General features: G+C 42.9%; 1 protein-coding gene and 1 long non-coding RNA gene across 2 annotated transcripts; one reads left to right on the top strand and one right to left on the bottom strand.

The window, feature by feature from the left end:
* Window positions 1-4,190: 4,190 nt before the first annotated feature.
* LOC121540506 (glutamine synthetase) lies at window positions 4,191-10,753 on the bottom strand. Its single transcript, XM_041849437.2, has 7 exons — window positions 10,592-10,753; window positions 10,039-10,226; window positions 7,571-7,732; window positions 7,163-7,309; window positions 6,889-7,016; window positions 5,366-5,565; window positions 4,191-5,139 (listed from the first exon to the last, which is right to left on the bottom strand). The coding sequence occupies exons 2-7, from the start codon at window positions 10,202-10,204 to the stop codon at window positions 4,821-4,823; spliced, it is 1,122 nt and encodes a 373-aa protein (XP_041705371.1). The 5' UTR covers window positions 10,205-10,226; window positions 10,592-10,753; the 3' UTR covers window positions 4,191-4,820.
* A 651-nt stretch (window positions 10,754-11,404) lies between these two features.
* Window positions 11,405-12,034, top strand: LOC121540922. The gene is made up of 3 exons (XR_005995569.1): window positions 11,405-11,491; window positions 11,693-11,772; window positions 11,960-12,034. It is a non-coding gene; the product is annotated as an uncharacterized LOC121540922 (long non-coding RNA).
* The last annotated feature ends 5,454 nt before the right edge of the window (window positions 12,035-17,488 follow it).

The raw sequence follows: 17,488 nt of genomic DNA, 5'->3' as shown, positions 1-17,488 counted from the left end.
ACACATTTCTTTTTTTCAAATGTAAAAATAAATTTGCAAAATTCCAAATAAACTGTTTTTGCTTCGTCATTATGCAGTATTGTGTGTAGATTGATGAGAATTGTTATTTATTTCATTAATTTTAGAATAAGGCTGTAATGTAACAAAATGTGGAAAAAGGGAAGGGGCCTGAATACTTTCCGAATGCACTGTAGGTATAGATGCCGCGTTCAAAATAACTGGGAACTCTGAAAAAAACTAGCTGGGAAAATCGTTTTTGAACGGTCATCCAACTCGGTATTGTCACGCTCGTCTAAGGAGGGAGAGGACCAAGGCGCAGCGTTGAAAGCAAACATATTTATTATATGAATGATCACACGATCAAAACAACGAAACGTGACGTCCTTGGTTACATAAACAAACCAACACAGAACAAGAAACCACAACACAAAGTGAAAAGACCGATAGTTAAATATGGCTCCCAATCAGAGACAACCAGCTGACACTCGTTGCCTCTGATTGGGAGTCACTCAGGCCAACATAGATATACAAACATAGACTTACACAACCTGGCTCAACATAACATAGTCCCCAGAGCCAGGGCGTGACAGTACCCCCCCCCAAAGGCGCGGACTCCGACCGCGCCAAACAACCACAACAGGGGAGGGACCGGGTGGGCACTCCGCCTCGGCGGCGGATCCGGCTCCGGACATGACCCAGGCACGGGTTGTGCTGGACTGACGACGCGCACCCCTGGCTTGGTGCGTGGAGGAGGAACGGGCCTTACCAGGCTGACGACGCCCACCGTAGGCTTGGTGCGTGGAGCAGGGACCGGCCGGACTGGGCTGACGAAGCACACCACTGACTTGGTGCGGGGAGCAGGAACGGGCCGGACCGGGCTGACGAAGCGCACCCCTGACTTGGTGCGGGGAGCAGGAATGAGCCGGACCGGGCTGACGACGCGCACCACAGACTTGATGCGGGGAGCTTGGATGGGCCGGACTGGGCTGGCGACGCGCACCACCGACTTGGTGCGGAGAGCAGGAACGGGCCGGACAGGGCTGACGAAACGCACCACAGACTTGGTGCGGGGAGCAGGAATGAGCCGAACCGGGCTGACGACGCGCACCACAGACTTGATGCGGGGAGCTTGGATGGGCCGGACTGGGCTGGCGACGCGCACCACCGACTTGGTGCGGAGAGCAGGAACGGGCCGGACAGGGCTGACGAAACGCACCACAGACTTGGTGCGGGGAGCAGGAATGAGCCGAACCGGGCTGACGACGCGCACCACTGACTTGGTGCGGGGAGCTTGGATGGGCCGGACTGGGCTGGCGACGCGCACCACCGACTTGGTGCGGGGAGCAGGAACGGGCCGCGCCGGGCTGACGACACGCACCACAGGCTCGATGCGAGGAACAGGAACAGGCCGGACCGTACTGGGGACACACACCACTGGCCCTACGCAGGGATCAGGAACGGGCCGGACCGGACTGGTAACACACCCCAGTACCTCTCGCCGTGCCTCCACACTTTCCCTCTCCTCTGTGACCAGTGGCCCCCTTAACCTGGCGGCCTTCTCTGCCAACCCTCTGCACCACTCTATCCCGTACTCCTGCTGCCCCGGCGTGAGCCCCCCCCTAAAAATTTTCTGGGCTTGTCTCTCCCCCGTGGACCAGGCCTCCATGGTTCTCGTCCAATTCTCTCTCCACTTCTCGTAATTCCAGCCTTTCTCCTCGTCACGCTGCTTGGTCTGGTTTTGGTGGTTTCTTCTGTCACGCTCGTCTAAGGAGGGAGAGGACCAAGGCGCAGCGTTGAAAGCAAACATATTTATTATATGAATGATCACATGATCAAAACAACGAAACGTGACGTCCTTGGTTACATAAACAAACCAACACGGAACAAGAAACCACAACACAAAGTGAAAAGACCGATAGTTAAATATGGCTCCCAATCAGAGACAACCAGCTGACACTCGTTGCCTCTGATTGGGAGTCACTCAGGCCAACATAGATATACAAACATAGACTTACACACCCTGGCTCAACATAACATAGTCCCCAGAGCCAGGGCGTGACAGGTATTCTAAGTCGGAAACTCAGGTATCTTTCTAGAATTCTGACTTTCCGACCTGAACATCACCGACTTCATTATCTGACCTTGTTTTTTGACCTCGATTTCCCAGTGGTCTTGAAAGCACCATCATATATTAGATGTATGACAAACAAATCAACCACCTTCCAGTGGTTATAGTCATAAATAGCATACTGTAAATATTCACAGGGAAAGTGTTAACATCAGCCCTAAGTAATGTCTAAACTTACAAATATGATTAAAACACTTGAACCTGGCAAAGTATCTTTAAATCTAAACCAAGTGAGAGACAGTTTGAAAGATGTTTCCACTGTGGCTGGTTTCCAGGATTCCTTGCCTTGCAGCCTTTAGGGTGGTTCAGGAACAGGCAGGGACCCCTCCTTCCTTTGTGCATGCAGTCTGCAGAACTAGGCTAAAGGTCCCAAAACAGATGTGTTTCCCTGGCTTGCCAAGTTTGTCATTATCTGCCAGAGCAGTACATTCTCTCAGTAAACATTTTCTCAGTGTCCTGTCCTCCTTAACAATGAAACAAACACACATGGCATGCATAGCACAATGTACCCTCAGACTTACAACATTCAACAGACTTAACGTATTGCATCGCATTCACTGATGATGAAATTAAAACGTGGATCTCCAAGTTCACTCCATGTAAGTAAAAGTATACTAATAATTGGTAGTGCAATTCCTTGTGTGGCTACTGTGATTTGTGCCAAAGCTTCACTAGAAATATGCAAAAACCTGACAAGAATAACGTGTGGTCAGGGTCAGTGCAGTTAATTTTCAATGTGCAGTTAGGCAGCACTGAATGCTGACAAAGCAGAATAACTCTGACAAAGGAGAGAAGAGAGCACTGTCTAGACTCAGCAGAATGACAGGTGCCTGCCAAGTGGCCATTGTCTTCAGCCACACCACGGTTATCCAGATACTTTCTCCCTCACTGAATCTTTGCCGTTTGAAATACAGATCTGAAGTTCATTTTCACTCTAATAGGTATCAATTTAAGTCTGTTCTGTGCCATCATGAGTATTCAGTATGCATCAATGTTATTTCTATCGTTAAAAGCACATGAAATACACATTTTCCTACAGTAGGTTATTAGGCTAATTTCATTCAGTCTAGTGAAACTAGTCAATTCAAGATGTCCTAAAATATCTGACCAGTCGAGTGAAGAAGACAGGAGGGAAATTATATACCCTTACTTTCACCATGTTGTTGATTGATCCAAGGTTATGCTCCTGATTAGCCTCCCGAGTGGCGCAGTGGTCTAAGGCACTACATCGCAGTGCTAGCTGTGCCACTAGAGATCCTGGTTCGAATCCAGGCTCTGTCGATGCCGGCCGCGACCGGAAGACCCATGGGGCGGCGCACAATTGGCCCAGGGTAGGGGAAGGAATGGCCGGCAGGGATGTAGAGCATGGCGTTTGCAACGCCAGGGTTGTGGGTTCGATTCCCACGAGGGTATAAAAAATAATGTATGCACTCACTAACTGTAAGTTGCTCTGGATAAGAGTGTCTGCTAAATGACATAAATGTAATTAAAGTCTAAATTGAGAAGCACATGTCCCCTCAGTGTTGATCTGACAAGGTTACCTTTACAGCGAAGTCCTACAAAATATTACCTAAATTAATCTCTGTGCTTCTGCTTTGCCTGATCTTTGGGGGTCTAGGCCAGGTTACAGTAAAGCAATGGGACAATGGATGTTTAAGGGGCAATCAGCAGTTGCTACAGCTATTTTTGGACATAATATGTACCCATTGATTATTTAATAACTTATAAATGCCTCATGAGATTAGTTCAACTGTCGTACCCCATCAGAACCCAAACAAAGAAAATATAAACACTATATCACCTCAAAACATGGGTAAAACTATTATTTTGATATAATGGATGGCCAGTTATTGCATCCATAGCTCAGTCTATGAATTTGAGAGTAGTTACATTTCTCCAGCCCCATACCGCAACTTTTTACCGAACCAGGGGTGGGGACTACGCTCTGGTGTCATTTCTACTGCTGATTACGGCTTTAAAAAAGGGCTTTATAAAATACATTTGATTGAGTGTAAACGTTTACATCTAAAAATCATACACTATTAAAGTCAAACAAGACAGATTATGGTAAAATTAGATCATTTTTTAATGTTACAAAAAAGAAGACCGGTTCTGTCACTTGCAATATAACAGAAACAAGTTCCATAGCTGGCCATTATAACAGTATACAAATCCTTAACTGCATACAACTTCTACTAATGATAGACTATGGGGATCCACATCTATAAAAACACACATGCAACTTGGACCCTTTTAGAATACGGACCCCACACACACACACACACCTTACATATTCATACATCTAGAGCATCTTGGTTAGTAAATCATGTTAAACAATTATGAGTAGCAAAATTATACACATAAAAACTAGAAATAGACCTATACATAAAAAATATTTCACCCTCCTCGACAGACATCTGTCTGGAATCGTTTAGTCCATAGCATCAATTAAAGGGCAATGTAGGCAGTGATCAAAACGTAGGGGACTACTCTACCCTTAACACACACTGCAGAATTTGCCGAAGATTCTCCCATTAAAAAGGGTTAAAAAGCAAGCCATGCATGGATGGTCAACACTTGCAATATGCAAGGGGTTTACAAAGCCACAGACAAAATAGTACTTGGAATGACACTTGAGATGTAGCTCAATAGGAAAGGAGGGGGATTATTTCAGTCCAAAGGAGTATCTAGTTCATTTGCTGTATTCTTTAGGCTCCTCCCCCTCTTCGCTGAGCAAACATGTGCGTATCAGAGCTTCCGTGACTGCATACGGGTCGCAGTTAGCAGACGGGCGGCGGTCTTCGAAGTAGCCCTTCTTGTCCTGACCCACTGACCGGGGGATGCGGATGCTGGCGCCGCGGTTCGCCACACCGGCTGAGAACTCGTGGATGTTGGACGTTTCGTGGTGACCGGTCAAGCGCCGAGCGTTGTCCAGCCCCCCTTTGGGGTCGTAGGCACGGATGTGGTAGCGGTGTCTCTTTCCCAACTTCTCGATCGAATCTTCGATGCCCCTGTGTGGATAGAAGACGGAAGGAGTTAATCCACTGCTATAGAGACTTGAGACTTAAAAACCATTTGGGCCGGTTTCCCAGGCAGAGATTAAGCCTAGTCTTCAACTAAGAAGCATTTTCAATGGAGAATTGCCATTTGTCTAGGCCTAGGCTTAATATGGGTCCAGGAAAACTGGCCCTAAAACTAGCGCAATGGGTTTACAGCACAAATTTAATCCATGCCTACCTCAATCCACCATCTTCTCTCATCTCCTTGGTGCTGAAGTTTGTATGGCAGCCAGCGCCGTTCCAATTCCCAGAGATGGGCTTGGGGTCGAATGAGGCCACCACGCCAAAGTCCTCACACACCCGGTGGAGGATGAACCGAGCTGCCCAGAGATGGTCACCCATGTTGATACCTTCGCATGGCCCAACCTGGAACTCCCACTGGAAGACAACAATATAGATATTAGGCTTAGGAGTCAGAGAGATGATAATTTTGGACATTTACATGGTTAAGTTTCAGAATATTAAGGGAGAGTTTCATGGACACAGATTTAGCCTAATCCTGCATGAAGAATCTCTAAATCTAAGACTAAGCTTAATCTGTATCCGGCAAACTGGCCCAAAAAGTAATTTCCCTTTGATTTTACAGTGATCAAATATATAAACGCAACATGTAAAGTGTTGATCCCATGTTTCATGAGCTGAAATAAATGATCTAAGAACTGGTCCAATATGCACAAAAAGCTTATTGTGCACAAATTTGTTTACATCCCTGTTAGTGAGCATTTCTCCTTTGCGAAGATAATCCATCCACCTGACAGGTGTGGCAAATCAAGAAGCTGATTAAACAACATGATCATTACACAGGTGCACCTTCTGCTGGGGACAATAAAAGGCCACTCTAAAATGTGCAGTTTTGTCACACAACAATGCCACAGATGTCTCAGGTTTTGTGGGAACGTACAATTGGCATGCTGACCGCAGGAATATCCACCAGAGTACGTTCAACCGGCTTCACAACCCCAGACTATGTGTATGTCGTCGTGTTGGCGAGTGGTTTGCTGATGTCAACGTTGTCAACAGAGTGCCCCATGGTGGCGGTGAGTTTATGGTATGGGCAGGCATAAGCTACGGACAATGAACACAATTGCATTTTATCTATGGAAACTTGAATTCACAGAGATACCATGACAAGATCCTGAGGCCCATTTGTCATGACATTCATCCGCCGCAATCACCTCATGTTTCAGCATGATAATGCACAGCCCCATGTCTCAAGGATCTGTACACAATTCCTGGAAGCTGAAAATATCCCAGTTCTTCCATGGTCTGCATATTCACCAGACATGTCACCCATTGAGCACGTTTGGGATGCTCTGGATCGACGTGTACGACAGCGTGTTCCAGTTACCGCCAATATCCAGCAACTTCACACAGCCATTAAAGAGGAGTGGGACAACATTCCACAGGCCACAATCAACAGCCTGATCAACTATGTGAAGGAGATGTGTCGCTCTGCATGAGGCAAACGGTGGTCACTCCAGATACTGACTGGTTTTCAGATCCACGCCCTTACCTTTTTTTAAGGTATCTGTGGCCAACAGAAGCATATTTGTATTCCCAGTCATGTGAAATCCATAGATTAGGGCCTCCTTTATTTATTTCAATTGACTGATTTCCTTATATGAACTGTAACTCAGTAAAATATTTGAAAATGTTGCATTTATATTTTTGTTCAGTAGAATAATCAAAAGTGGTTCTTACCTGAGCTGGCATGACTTCAGCATTGGTGCCACAGATCTGAACCCCAGCATAAAGACAGGCTCTATAGTGGGCTTCTACGATGTCTCTACCGTACGCCTTGTCTGCTCCCACTCCACAGTAGTAGGGCCCTGTTCAGAAACACTGCATCGTCAGCCTCAACAGTTTAAACGCTAAACATTTACATTTTTTACATTTACCAACTGAAAGTCACTCTGGATAAAATCATCTGCTAATGAATGACATTTTATGTTTAAACGTAACCTCTCAAACTGACCTTGTGGACCAGGGAAGCCGTTGGAAGGCCAGCCAAAGGGATGTCCATCTGTTCCCAGGATGGTATACTCCTGTTCCATGCCGAACCACGGCACCTGGTTCTCTACCATCTCCATGATCTTCTTACACGTTAGCCTGAGGTTAGTTTCTGGAGGGCAACAAACATTGTATTGGTCATTCAAACCATTTCTGCAACACTGAGCCAATGAGGCCTGGGTTCAATAAGATACTGGGCCGTGTTCACCAAGCATGAAATGGAAGAAAACACTCCGAAATGGAGTCAAACAGGGTGGTATTATCCAAATCTATCCAATAAAACTACTTATTTTCCTTTTCTGTTGCAAAAGATTTAAAATGTTTGAGCCCCAAGGAACATGACTCCCAGTGTCACTTTACTTCTTAGGCTTACCTGTAGGCTTGCGGTTGTATTTGAGCACTTCACACAGGACCAGTTTGTTGGGGTCTTTCCTGAAGGGGTCTCTGAACATGGCAGCAGGGATAAGGTACATATCGCTGTTAGAGCCCTCCGACTGGTACGTACTGGAACCATCAAAGTTCCACTCTGGGAGATCTGAAGGAGAGAGGGAGGGAACCATGCGATAAGAGCAACTCAGGGATTCAAATACCCATTCGGTTCAGGGTTATTAGTCAAAGCAACCCATACAGTGGGGAGAACAAGTATTTGATACACTGCCGATTTTGCAGGTTTTCCTACTTACAAAGCATGTACAGGTCTGTAGTTTTTATCATAGGTACACTTCAACTGTGAAAGATGGAATCTAAAACAAAAATCCAGAAAATCACATTGTATGATTTTTGAGTAATTAATTTGCATTTTATTGCATGGCATAAGTATTTGATACATCAGAAAAGCAGAACTTAATATTTGGTACAGAAACCTTTGTTTGCAATTACAGAGATCATACGTTTCCTGTAGGTCTTGACCAGGTTTGCACACACTGCAGCAGGGATTTTGGCCCACTCCTCCATACAGACCTTCTCCAGATCCTTCAGGTTTCGGGGCTGTCGCTGGGCAATACGGACTTTCAGCTCCCTCCAAAGATTTTCTATTGGGTTCAGGTCTGGAGACTGGCTAGGCCACTCCAGGACCTTGAGATGCTTCTTACGGAGCCACTCCTTAGTTGCCCTGGCTGTGTGTTTCGGGTCGTTATCATGCTGGAAGACCCAGCCACGACCCATCTTCAATGTTCTTACTGAGGGAAGGAGGTTGTTGTCCAAGATCTCGCGATACATGGCCCCATCCATCCTCCCCTCAATATGGTGCAGTCGTCCTGTCCCCTTTGCAGAAAAGGATCCCCAAAGAATGATGTTTCCACCTCCATGCTTCACGGTTGGGATGGTGTTCTTGGGGTTGTACTCATCCTTCTTCTTCCTCCAAACACGGCGAGTGGAGTTTAGACCAAAAAGCTCTATTTTTGTCTCATCAGACCACATGACCTTCTCCCATTCCTCCTCTGGATCATCCAGGTGGTCATTGGCAAACTTCAGACAGGCCTGGACATGCACTGGCTTGAGCAGGGGGACCTTGCGTGCGCTGCAGGATTTTAATCCATGACGGCATAGTGTGTTACTAATGGTTTTCTTTGAGACTGTGGTCCCAGCTCTCTTCAGTTCATTGACCAGGTCCTGCCGTGTAGTTCTGGGCTGATCCCTCACCTTCCTCATGATCATTGATGCCCCACGAGGTGAGATCTTGCATGGAGCCCCAGACCGAGGGTGATTGACCGTCATCTTGAACTTCTTCCATTTTCTAATAATTGCGCCAACAGTTGTTGCCTTCTCACCAAGCTGCTTGCCTATTGTCCTGTAGCCCATCCCAGCCTTGTGCAGGTCTACAATTTTATCCCTGATGTCCTTACACAGCTCTCTGGTCTTGGTCATTGTGGAGAGGTTGGAGTCTGTTTGATTGAGTGTGTGGACAGGTGTCTTTTATACAGGTAACGAGTTCAAACAGGTGCAGTTAATACAGGTAATGAGTGGAGAACAGGAGGGCTTCTTAAAGAAAAACAGGTCTGTGAGAGCCGTAATTCTTACTGGTTGGTAGGTGATCAAATACTTATGTCATGCAATAAAATGCAAATGAATTACTTAAAAATCATACAATGTGATTTTCTGGATTTTTGTTTTAGATTCCGTCTCTCACAGTTGAAGTGTACCCATGATAAAAAATTACAGACCTCTACATGCTTTGTAAGTAGGAAAACCTGCAAAATCGGCAGTGTATCAAATACTTGTTCTCCCCACTGTATGTTTGAGTTTCTGCTGTATTTGAGAAGTAAATGTTTGTTAGAGCTCTTTGAACAATGTGTTACAAGGGTGTAACCAGTGTTTCCTCTATATTCATTTAGCAGCGGCGCACTGCCACTCGCGCCTTTAAAATCAGAGCGACAAGTTCCAAATCTTCCTCAGATTCTCATCAGATTGTCAGAGAAAACTCCAAGGTAACTAGCTCTTGTAGTCCTGAAAGTGTAGCCAACCCTATTAACAGAAGCATTTAACAACTGTTAGCTAAAATACAGTAACATTAAGCTAGATAAATAATTGTTTGGGTTAATATAGAATTGGCTGGTGAGGTCATTGAGATCAAGAGAAACTTCAACTGTCCACAATTTTCAGTTGAGTTTCAGAGGAAGAGAATATAATAAAATGTTAATGCATTTTGGAGTAGTGTCCTTTAAAAGTAATCAGAAATGACCTGTCTTCAACAAAAATCTCCTGGGGGGCATGGCCCCGGTCCCCCACCCCCACTACCTCTGCTGAGAAAAACTTTGGGGAAAACACTTGGTGTAACACAAAAGTTTCTTATTACCGATTTCAACAGGCTTAGATCAATTTAAACCAAGAGTCAGAGGTTACCTTCAATGGTCTTGGGTTCAGAATCCAGAGTTGTGGTCTTGCAGCGGAGCCCCTCTCCAGTCCCATCTATCCAGATGTACATGGCCTGGACCTTGTCTCCCTGAGGAAGATCCATATACTGCTGCTTCACAGTTTTACTCAAGCTGGCACTCTCTGACGTGGCCATTTTCACTGAGCGCCTGGAAAACCTTGGAACAAACAGAGCAATCGATTAGAATCGACTTGATGCATTTGATTCTTAGAATTTTGCCATTTGAGGTCTACAACTATTCTATTATGCCCGCCCAGTGATTTATTTATAGTAATAGTTGATCTACTCAATCTTACGTCGTAACACAAAAAATATCCACTATCCATACACCGCACATAATCAACAACCATAATAATATAGACCTAATAGAAATTGAATATAATACCCCCACAATTAGGCTAAGAGTTACGAAACTACAAAGAAGAGATAAACAGCACACCAATTAGTCAACATGATAAAACATACACAATGTAATTGTCGTGGCCTATCCTATAACTTTTAAAATAGTTTAGGAATAATAACCTTATATCAAGTAAGGAATTAGGATTAAAAGCCGGGTACAGCCTTCTGTAAATGTTCTATGTAATCCCAAATGCTTTTCTTTCATTCTTTTCCTCCAAAGTGTCCAAACGGTTCCATTTATAAAAGGGAGATATCGCCCCCTCGCCTCAGATTGGCTAGAAAGGAACGTGGTCCCTTCATGATCAGGTGATGGGGAGCTCATTTTTTGCGTTCATTGGTTGCCACGAAATATTTCATTCAATAGCCTGGCTACAATCCTGCCCAAACAAGTATTTATTTCAAGACTCTACTCTGTGTTTACTAAAGGAATGCTACCTATCCTTACTGAAACCTCAAATACGTTTATTTATTTGAACAGTAAAAAATATGGAACGGGGAAAAAGATAATCCATGGAATCATATCTATAATATGGTAATTATAAGTAACGATGATGAAGTAAAAGACGCTCCTGACGACATGAAAACAGAATACTCCTAGAAACAATTATGTTGTGGTGCATATAAAGAACAAATCGTCCTAAATGGTGAAAAATAAGAACATGATGCTCTTTGACTGTTCTTTGCCTTCTCTTGGCTAAAATATGAACGTTCTGTACTATTTTATTCTAAGATGGACATTTGTTATGATGAAGATACGAAAATAAAAAAAATACAGCCTTACCGATTTATAAGTCCATTAACCAACTACGTAATGAATTGCAACAATTCATACAGGTTTACGTTACGATTTTGTGATCAAATTATTACGTCATTGGTGATAAAGAGCTACTGCATGTGAAAAGACATGGCTGAATAAAAGGCAAAGGCATAAAGGCTGCAGAGTAGACAGTAGGCTACCTGCTTTCTTGAGCTATTGTAGAATAAAAATGACCAACAACTCATCAATACTGAAACCATCTGGTATGTTCTGCATAATAATACAGTAGACCAAATACTATAATACCGGTAGGCCTGCACAATGCCATTCCATAGGCCTATGTTATTTGCTGAAACCTAACATGACCCACTTAACATAAAAATTAGGCATATATATATATATATATTTTTTTTTTTAAACATTCTAACAACACTACAACTTGTTCACATTTGTATCTATTTTAGGTGGAGATGATGACCGACTGTCAGATCTTCTGAGAAATGACGTTTTCGTGGATTTCTTTAACACCTTTCTGAACCTACCGGTGAGCCCCTTCTGCGATATAAAATAGAACAGCTCTTTCACATAATTTAGAATAGAATATAACTGATCAGAATGGAATAGAATAGAATAGGTCTTTCACATAATTTAGAATAGAATATAACTGAGTAGAATAAAACAGAATAACTGTCACAGAATTTATGTTATATTTCAATCTGTTTTCTGTCTAGGTTTTTGGTCAAACTCCTCTCTTCTTTCTGTCAGACAACAAATGGTTAACGTGTCCTGAGATACCTCAAGGCCAGGTAGAGAATCCAAAACATTACGAATGGCGCCCTCGTGTGGTTCATTTATGAAACAGTACTCAATGTCCATTAAAAACTATTGGGTTCAAATAGAGTTAAAAACATAACTTTTACTCTACATACCCATGAGAAAGAATGCAAAGGAATTTCTTCATTTTGAAAAATAAAGGCAATATGTCTGGGTATTTTTTATTTAATATTGTAGCGACCTTAACTGAAGCACTATCAACCTCGTTAAGAAGTTGGAACCTCTTGGCATAACGGTTAAGGTGTTGCCTTGATGGTCGCTAGACTCTGGTTTGAGTCCTGGTCTGGGCTTACCCCACACATTCGTGAGGCCATTGGAGAGACGTGTACACGTAAGGGACTTGGTATAGAGAAGTGTGGGGACACGCTCTCTCGAAGGAAAGGGGTATTGTAGCAACACTAACTCAACATCTATCAGCCTCATCAAAAGGTACGGACCTCTTGGCGTTAAGGTGTTGGTTTAATAGTTTGCTAGACCTGGGTTCGAGTTCTGTTCAGGGCTACCCCCTGAATTCGCTATACTTTGTTTAAATTTAATGTGTTATATGCTATACTTATTTTTGACATAACAGGAGGTGAACAGAGGAGGGTTTCGTAAGTGGTTGACTGCACATCGCTTCACCTTGTTCAAGGAAACAGAGTTGTTCCATTACTACACTCTCTGTAAAGAATTCTTGGAGTTCTCAAACCATCATTCAAAAGGTAATCCGATTTTTTTGTTTTGTTGTTGCAGTATGATAGCGGTACTGTAAAACTAAAGCATAGAGAAACATTGTGACAGGGTAGGAACCATAGTTTTGGTCAGTGTTTCCCCGTGGAATCTTAGTGATGAACATGTAAATTGCATAAAAGCACCCCTTAACTGTTGAAAGTGACAAAGTATGGGGAGGGTTTCTAAGTACAAATATTTGGGTCGATGTACAATGAGTGATATACATGGAAAGATAATGTCATAAATGTTGAAACAAAGTGTAAGAAAGTGGTGAATCTCATGTGCTCGGTCTCTGGTTATGAATGGGGTGCTGGCAGACAATCGTTCATGGATATTTATAGAGCTCTGATCAGGACTACAATTGATTACAGGTGTATAGTTTATGGAAACGGTGAAGACTTGGCTTCTGAGGCTGGACAGAATCCAGTATATAGCTTTAAGGATATGTATTGGTGCATTTAAATCAACATCTGTATGTGCCTTACTAGTGGAGGCAGGTGAGATGCCTTTGGATATACGGCATTAAAAAATAGTCAGTAGCTTATTGGGCTAGTTTGAAAGGATGTGAGGTTGATTTGAAAGGACTGCTACTGTTCTAGATGACTGTTGGGAATATACTAGTTGACAAGGCAGTGGTTTTGGTTGGACAGTTGGAAAGCTTGCTGATGAGAGTGGTTTGAGTTGGAGGTTGGCCCTTCTGTGGTGAAAGCGGATGTTCCTCCATGGTTACTCCCAGATCCTGTTGTTGATCTAACCTTGGTACCGAAAAGGAAAGATTGATCAGAAGTCAGTGATATAGGGAAACTGGTTGACAATTACATTGGTAGAAGTGTTCATGCTTTTTTACCGCTTTTCAGATAGTGGGCGCACAGGAGCAGGCGTTTACATTCCTGAATTTGATGGGCAGATATGTAGAAGACTAACAGATGAACTGTCAGTATATTCAGTTGAATGTTTGGCGATAGTAGTTGCCCTCCAGTGGGTGGTCATACAGCCTGTTATAGTATGCTCAGATTCTCTGTCTGTATTGAATAGTTTATCATCTGGTAAATCTAATAGGAGTGACCTACTATTGGAAGTATTAATGTTATTATGGAGAATTGAGAGACTGGGTGTAGTAGTGAGATTCTGCTGGGTCCCAGCACATTCAGGTGTGGAAGGGAATGAAATGGTAGACCAGTTAGCCAAAAGAGCTTTGAAACAAGATATAATTTATATTAATGTTACATTGGGTAGAGGTGAGGCTAAATGTAAGATCAGATGTGAGGCAGAAGAGGTGGGACTATGAGCCCAAGGGCCGGCATTTATATGACCTCCAAAGAAAGGTTGGTGGACCAAGATTCAAAGGTCAGATTAGGAAGGAAGAGGTGGTGTTTGCTTGATTGCGCTTAGGACATTGTACATTGAATTCGTCATTACATCTGGTTGGTAAGCATGTGAATGGTTTGTGTCTGGAGTGTATGGTCGATGAAACGGTGGAGCATGTGTTGTTATATTGTTGTAAGTATGTTGAAGAGAGGGAAAGATGGAAGTGTAGGGTCATTGAGGTTGGACGGTGTTGGGGGGGTTTGGAAGGGATTTTGGGGATGGGGGAGGGTCTATTAGAAGTTAGTAGGGCTGTTTTTTATTTTCTCAGAAGTACTGAGTTAGGTTGGAGGATTTAGAAATGTTGTAAACCGTGATTGACCACACACTCCAGCACAGTAGGTGGCGGCATGCACCTTTAACGTTTGTTTTGCGGACTGCCATTATAATCACAGAAGAAGAAGAAAGTGACAAGGTGTTTGTCCTGAAGGCCCTGTGAAGAGTTGTTACTTGTGTGAAAGCAACGACTTTGTGACCATGCAGTTTTGACAAAGTTTTTGGGGTGTGGTAGAGAATTTTCGGAGAAGTTGGTTGCAGATTATTCCATGTGTTTGGCTTTAGGATTGTTTTGTGTAACTCAGTCATCAAAAATTCAAGTCCTCTGAGGCTGTGAAAGCACTGTATTACTTTAGGATTGTCAGTCCTATTTAATGAAAGTAAGATCTAAGACGCCTTTAATGTAATCTTGTTAATGTTGTGTACTGTTAATGTAAGGGGCTCATTACAGCTGTATTCCACCCACTATGGGCACTCGGGTGAAGCCCATGGGAAATTTGAGTTGAATGTGTTATTTTAATGTTATATTTTTTTGTTGTTGAATGTGTTAGAATAAGAAAATTATGAAAAATGCTGTAAACTGCTGTTACCTCATGCTGATATTATTAAAAGTCAAGTAAACAGTACCTTTCGCGTTGAAGTTTAAGCTTACATTATAAACTCATAAAAGAGTAACAAATGTGTTAACTTGACTGTTAACAGCAGTTTACAGTATTTTTATTTTTTATTTTTATTCTAACACACTCAATTCAAACTTTTCTTTGTAATTTCCCATGGGCTTCACCCGAATGCCCCCTAGTGGCTGGAATACAACTGTATTGAGCCCCTTACATTAAAGGAGAAGTTTACCCAAAATCCAGAAACTCCCAAGTGATTCCATACATTGAAACTAGTTTAGTGGAGTTTGCCCCCCCTCTCTCTCTCTCTCTCTGTAGTGCTGTACTGAAAGTGTGGACAAATTAGTTGTTTTATTGAAAGCGTACGGCCGAATTAGCTATTTTTGTCAAATGTACTATTGGTTTTGAGTCAGATAATGTGTACTTTTGCACGTAAGACATTTGCTATTATTTGAAATTATTATTATTATATGTAGCTGACTGTCACAGCAACGGAGATGGGTAACAACTACACATCTGCGCCCTCGTTGGGGACACCCTGCTACATAGAAACGTCATGGTATGCCCTTATATGGAGCTTGACGTCAAGGCTATACAAAATATTTTTGGGGGGAGAAGGAGCTGGTGCAAAAGTTGATAAGAGTTAGGCTCAGGTAAAATGTGTTATGCAAAGTGGAAAAAGAGATGGCAGCAAGAGCAGGTTGGTGTTCCATCCCTGGCTGCACTATATACAGGAAGTCAATGGAAGAAGGCACCAAATGTAACTGTTTTCTGATAAAAGATAGAGATGCAGAATATGGTTAGTAGCAATTTGAAATAGTAAATATGATGTAAATACTCCAGCAGCCAACCTTGCATCGCTGCGTGTGTGTAGCAACCACTTCAGCGATGATGCATATGAACGAGATATGCAATCGGAAATTATGGGGACAGAAAACCGAAGGATACTAAAATATACAGCTGTTGCTTCTGTATTTCCATAGACTTGATCTGGCGCAGTGCCAATATACAAAGGCACGTTTAAAAATAGAAAGCAACAAAGCAAGCGTGCTGAGGTACAGAATGTAGCTTAGCCTGATCTTTGAAGTTTGAGGTGTTCTTATTGTGTTATTACCATTGCACCATATCATGTAGAGGGCCTCGGTGCTCCACAGGTTAGCATATGTGCCCAATGTATTTATGACAGGAGGGTTGAGAGACAATAGACATTGTGTCACCTTACATTGCAGAATAGAATATCCCAAAAACATTGTGATAAATAAACATAGGCTATACAGTGTTTTGGGCTAATGTGAAAACATAAACCCACTAACTGTCCCACTCATAGAGGTTTATGATAAGCGGTCATTAAATAAAGTAAAGTTTAGCTACTTACCCGTCTGATAATTGTCAATTTGGCCCAGCTGGAACAGCGTTGCGTCTCCAATTCGTTTTTGGAATACGCAAACAAATTCCAGGACACCAGAGTTTGAGGGCAGCAAAATCCCTGTGGGCGCAAAAGCAAACTAACTGCTCTTCATCATCATTACGTTCCTCCATTTTTTGTAAGAATTGTAGTCACGATTTCGAATTCTCTGCAGCACAAACATTCCTCACCTGTCGGCATTGGCGCACAATTGCCACAACTGCACCACCAGTCTGTGTGGATCCTGGGGATTGGTTGGGGCTGTGGTCTAGCTGCTGCTGCAGCTTCGGTGGCTAGAGCGGCGGTGGCCATCTAAAGCTCAATTTGCCTCAATTCTTCTTCCGAATACTCAGGCTCAAATAAATATGGTTAGTAGACACCATCGGTGTCCCTCCAGTAGTTTTCTTCATCACTCGCGAGTATTTCGTCGTCAGACATGTTTGTAGGTTGTTGTTTACTTTGTAGAACTAATGTGTAAGGTGATCTTCACTTCTCCGCACATCTGTGAATACCCACAAAAAAAATAGTAGTTTACTATAGAATACTCCAGTACTTACTATAGAATTCAGTAGTAAATTGTAGTATACTGTAGAATACTATACTACACACTGTAGTATCCCTCGATTATTTGTAGTACTTACTCTATAATTGTGTAGTATCCGCAAAGAAACACTGTAGTAAACACTACAGTCCGCAGAAACACTACAGTTTTTTAAAACTATGGATAGCGCACATGCACAGTTGTTACCCATCTCTGCTGCTGTGGCAGTCGGCTACATGAAATAATTATATAAAATAATTGCAAATGTTTTACGTGGAAAAGTACACATTTACTGACTCAAAACCAATAGTACTTTTGTAAAAAATAGCTAATTCGGCCGCACGCTTTCAATAAAACAACACATTTGTCCACACTTCGCAGATTTCTGAATCATCAATTCACTGGCAATGGAACAGAGCGAGGCCTGCAGCCAGCAATGTCACGTGACCCATTTTTGCAGATGTTTCAGTACAGCACTACAGGGAGGGGGAGAGGGCAAACTCCACTGAAT

Source organism: Coregonus clupeaformis, chromosome 26 (assembly GCF_020615455.1).
Source record: "Coregonus clupeaformis isolate EN_2021a chromosome 26, ASM2061545v1, whole genome shotgun sequence".
Lineage (NCBI taxonomy): Eukaryota > Metazoa > Chordata > Actinopteri > Salmoniformes > Salmonidae > Coregonus > Coregonus clupeaformis.
Note: the sequence above shows the minus strand (reverse complement) of the source record. Positions and strands in the feature narration are given on the sequence as shown.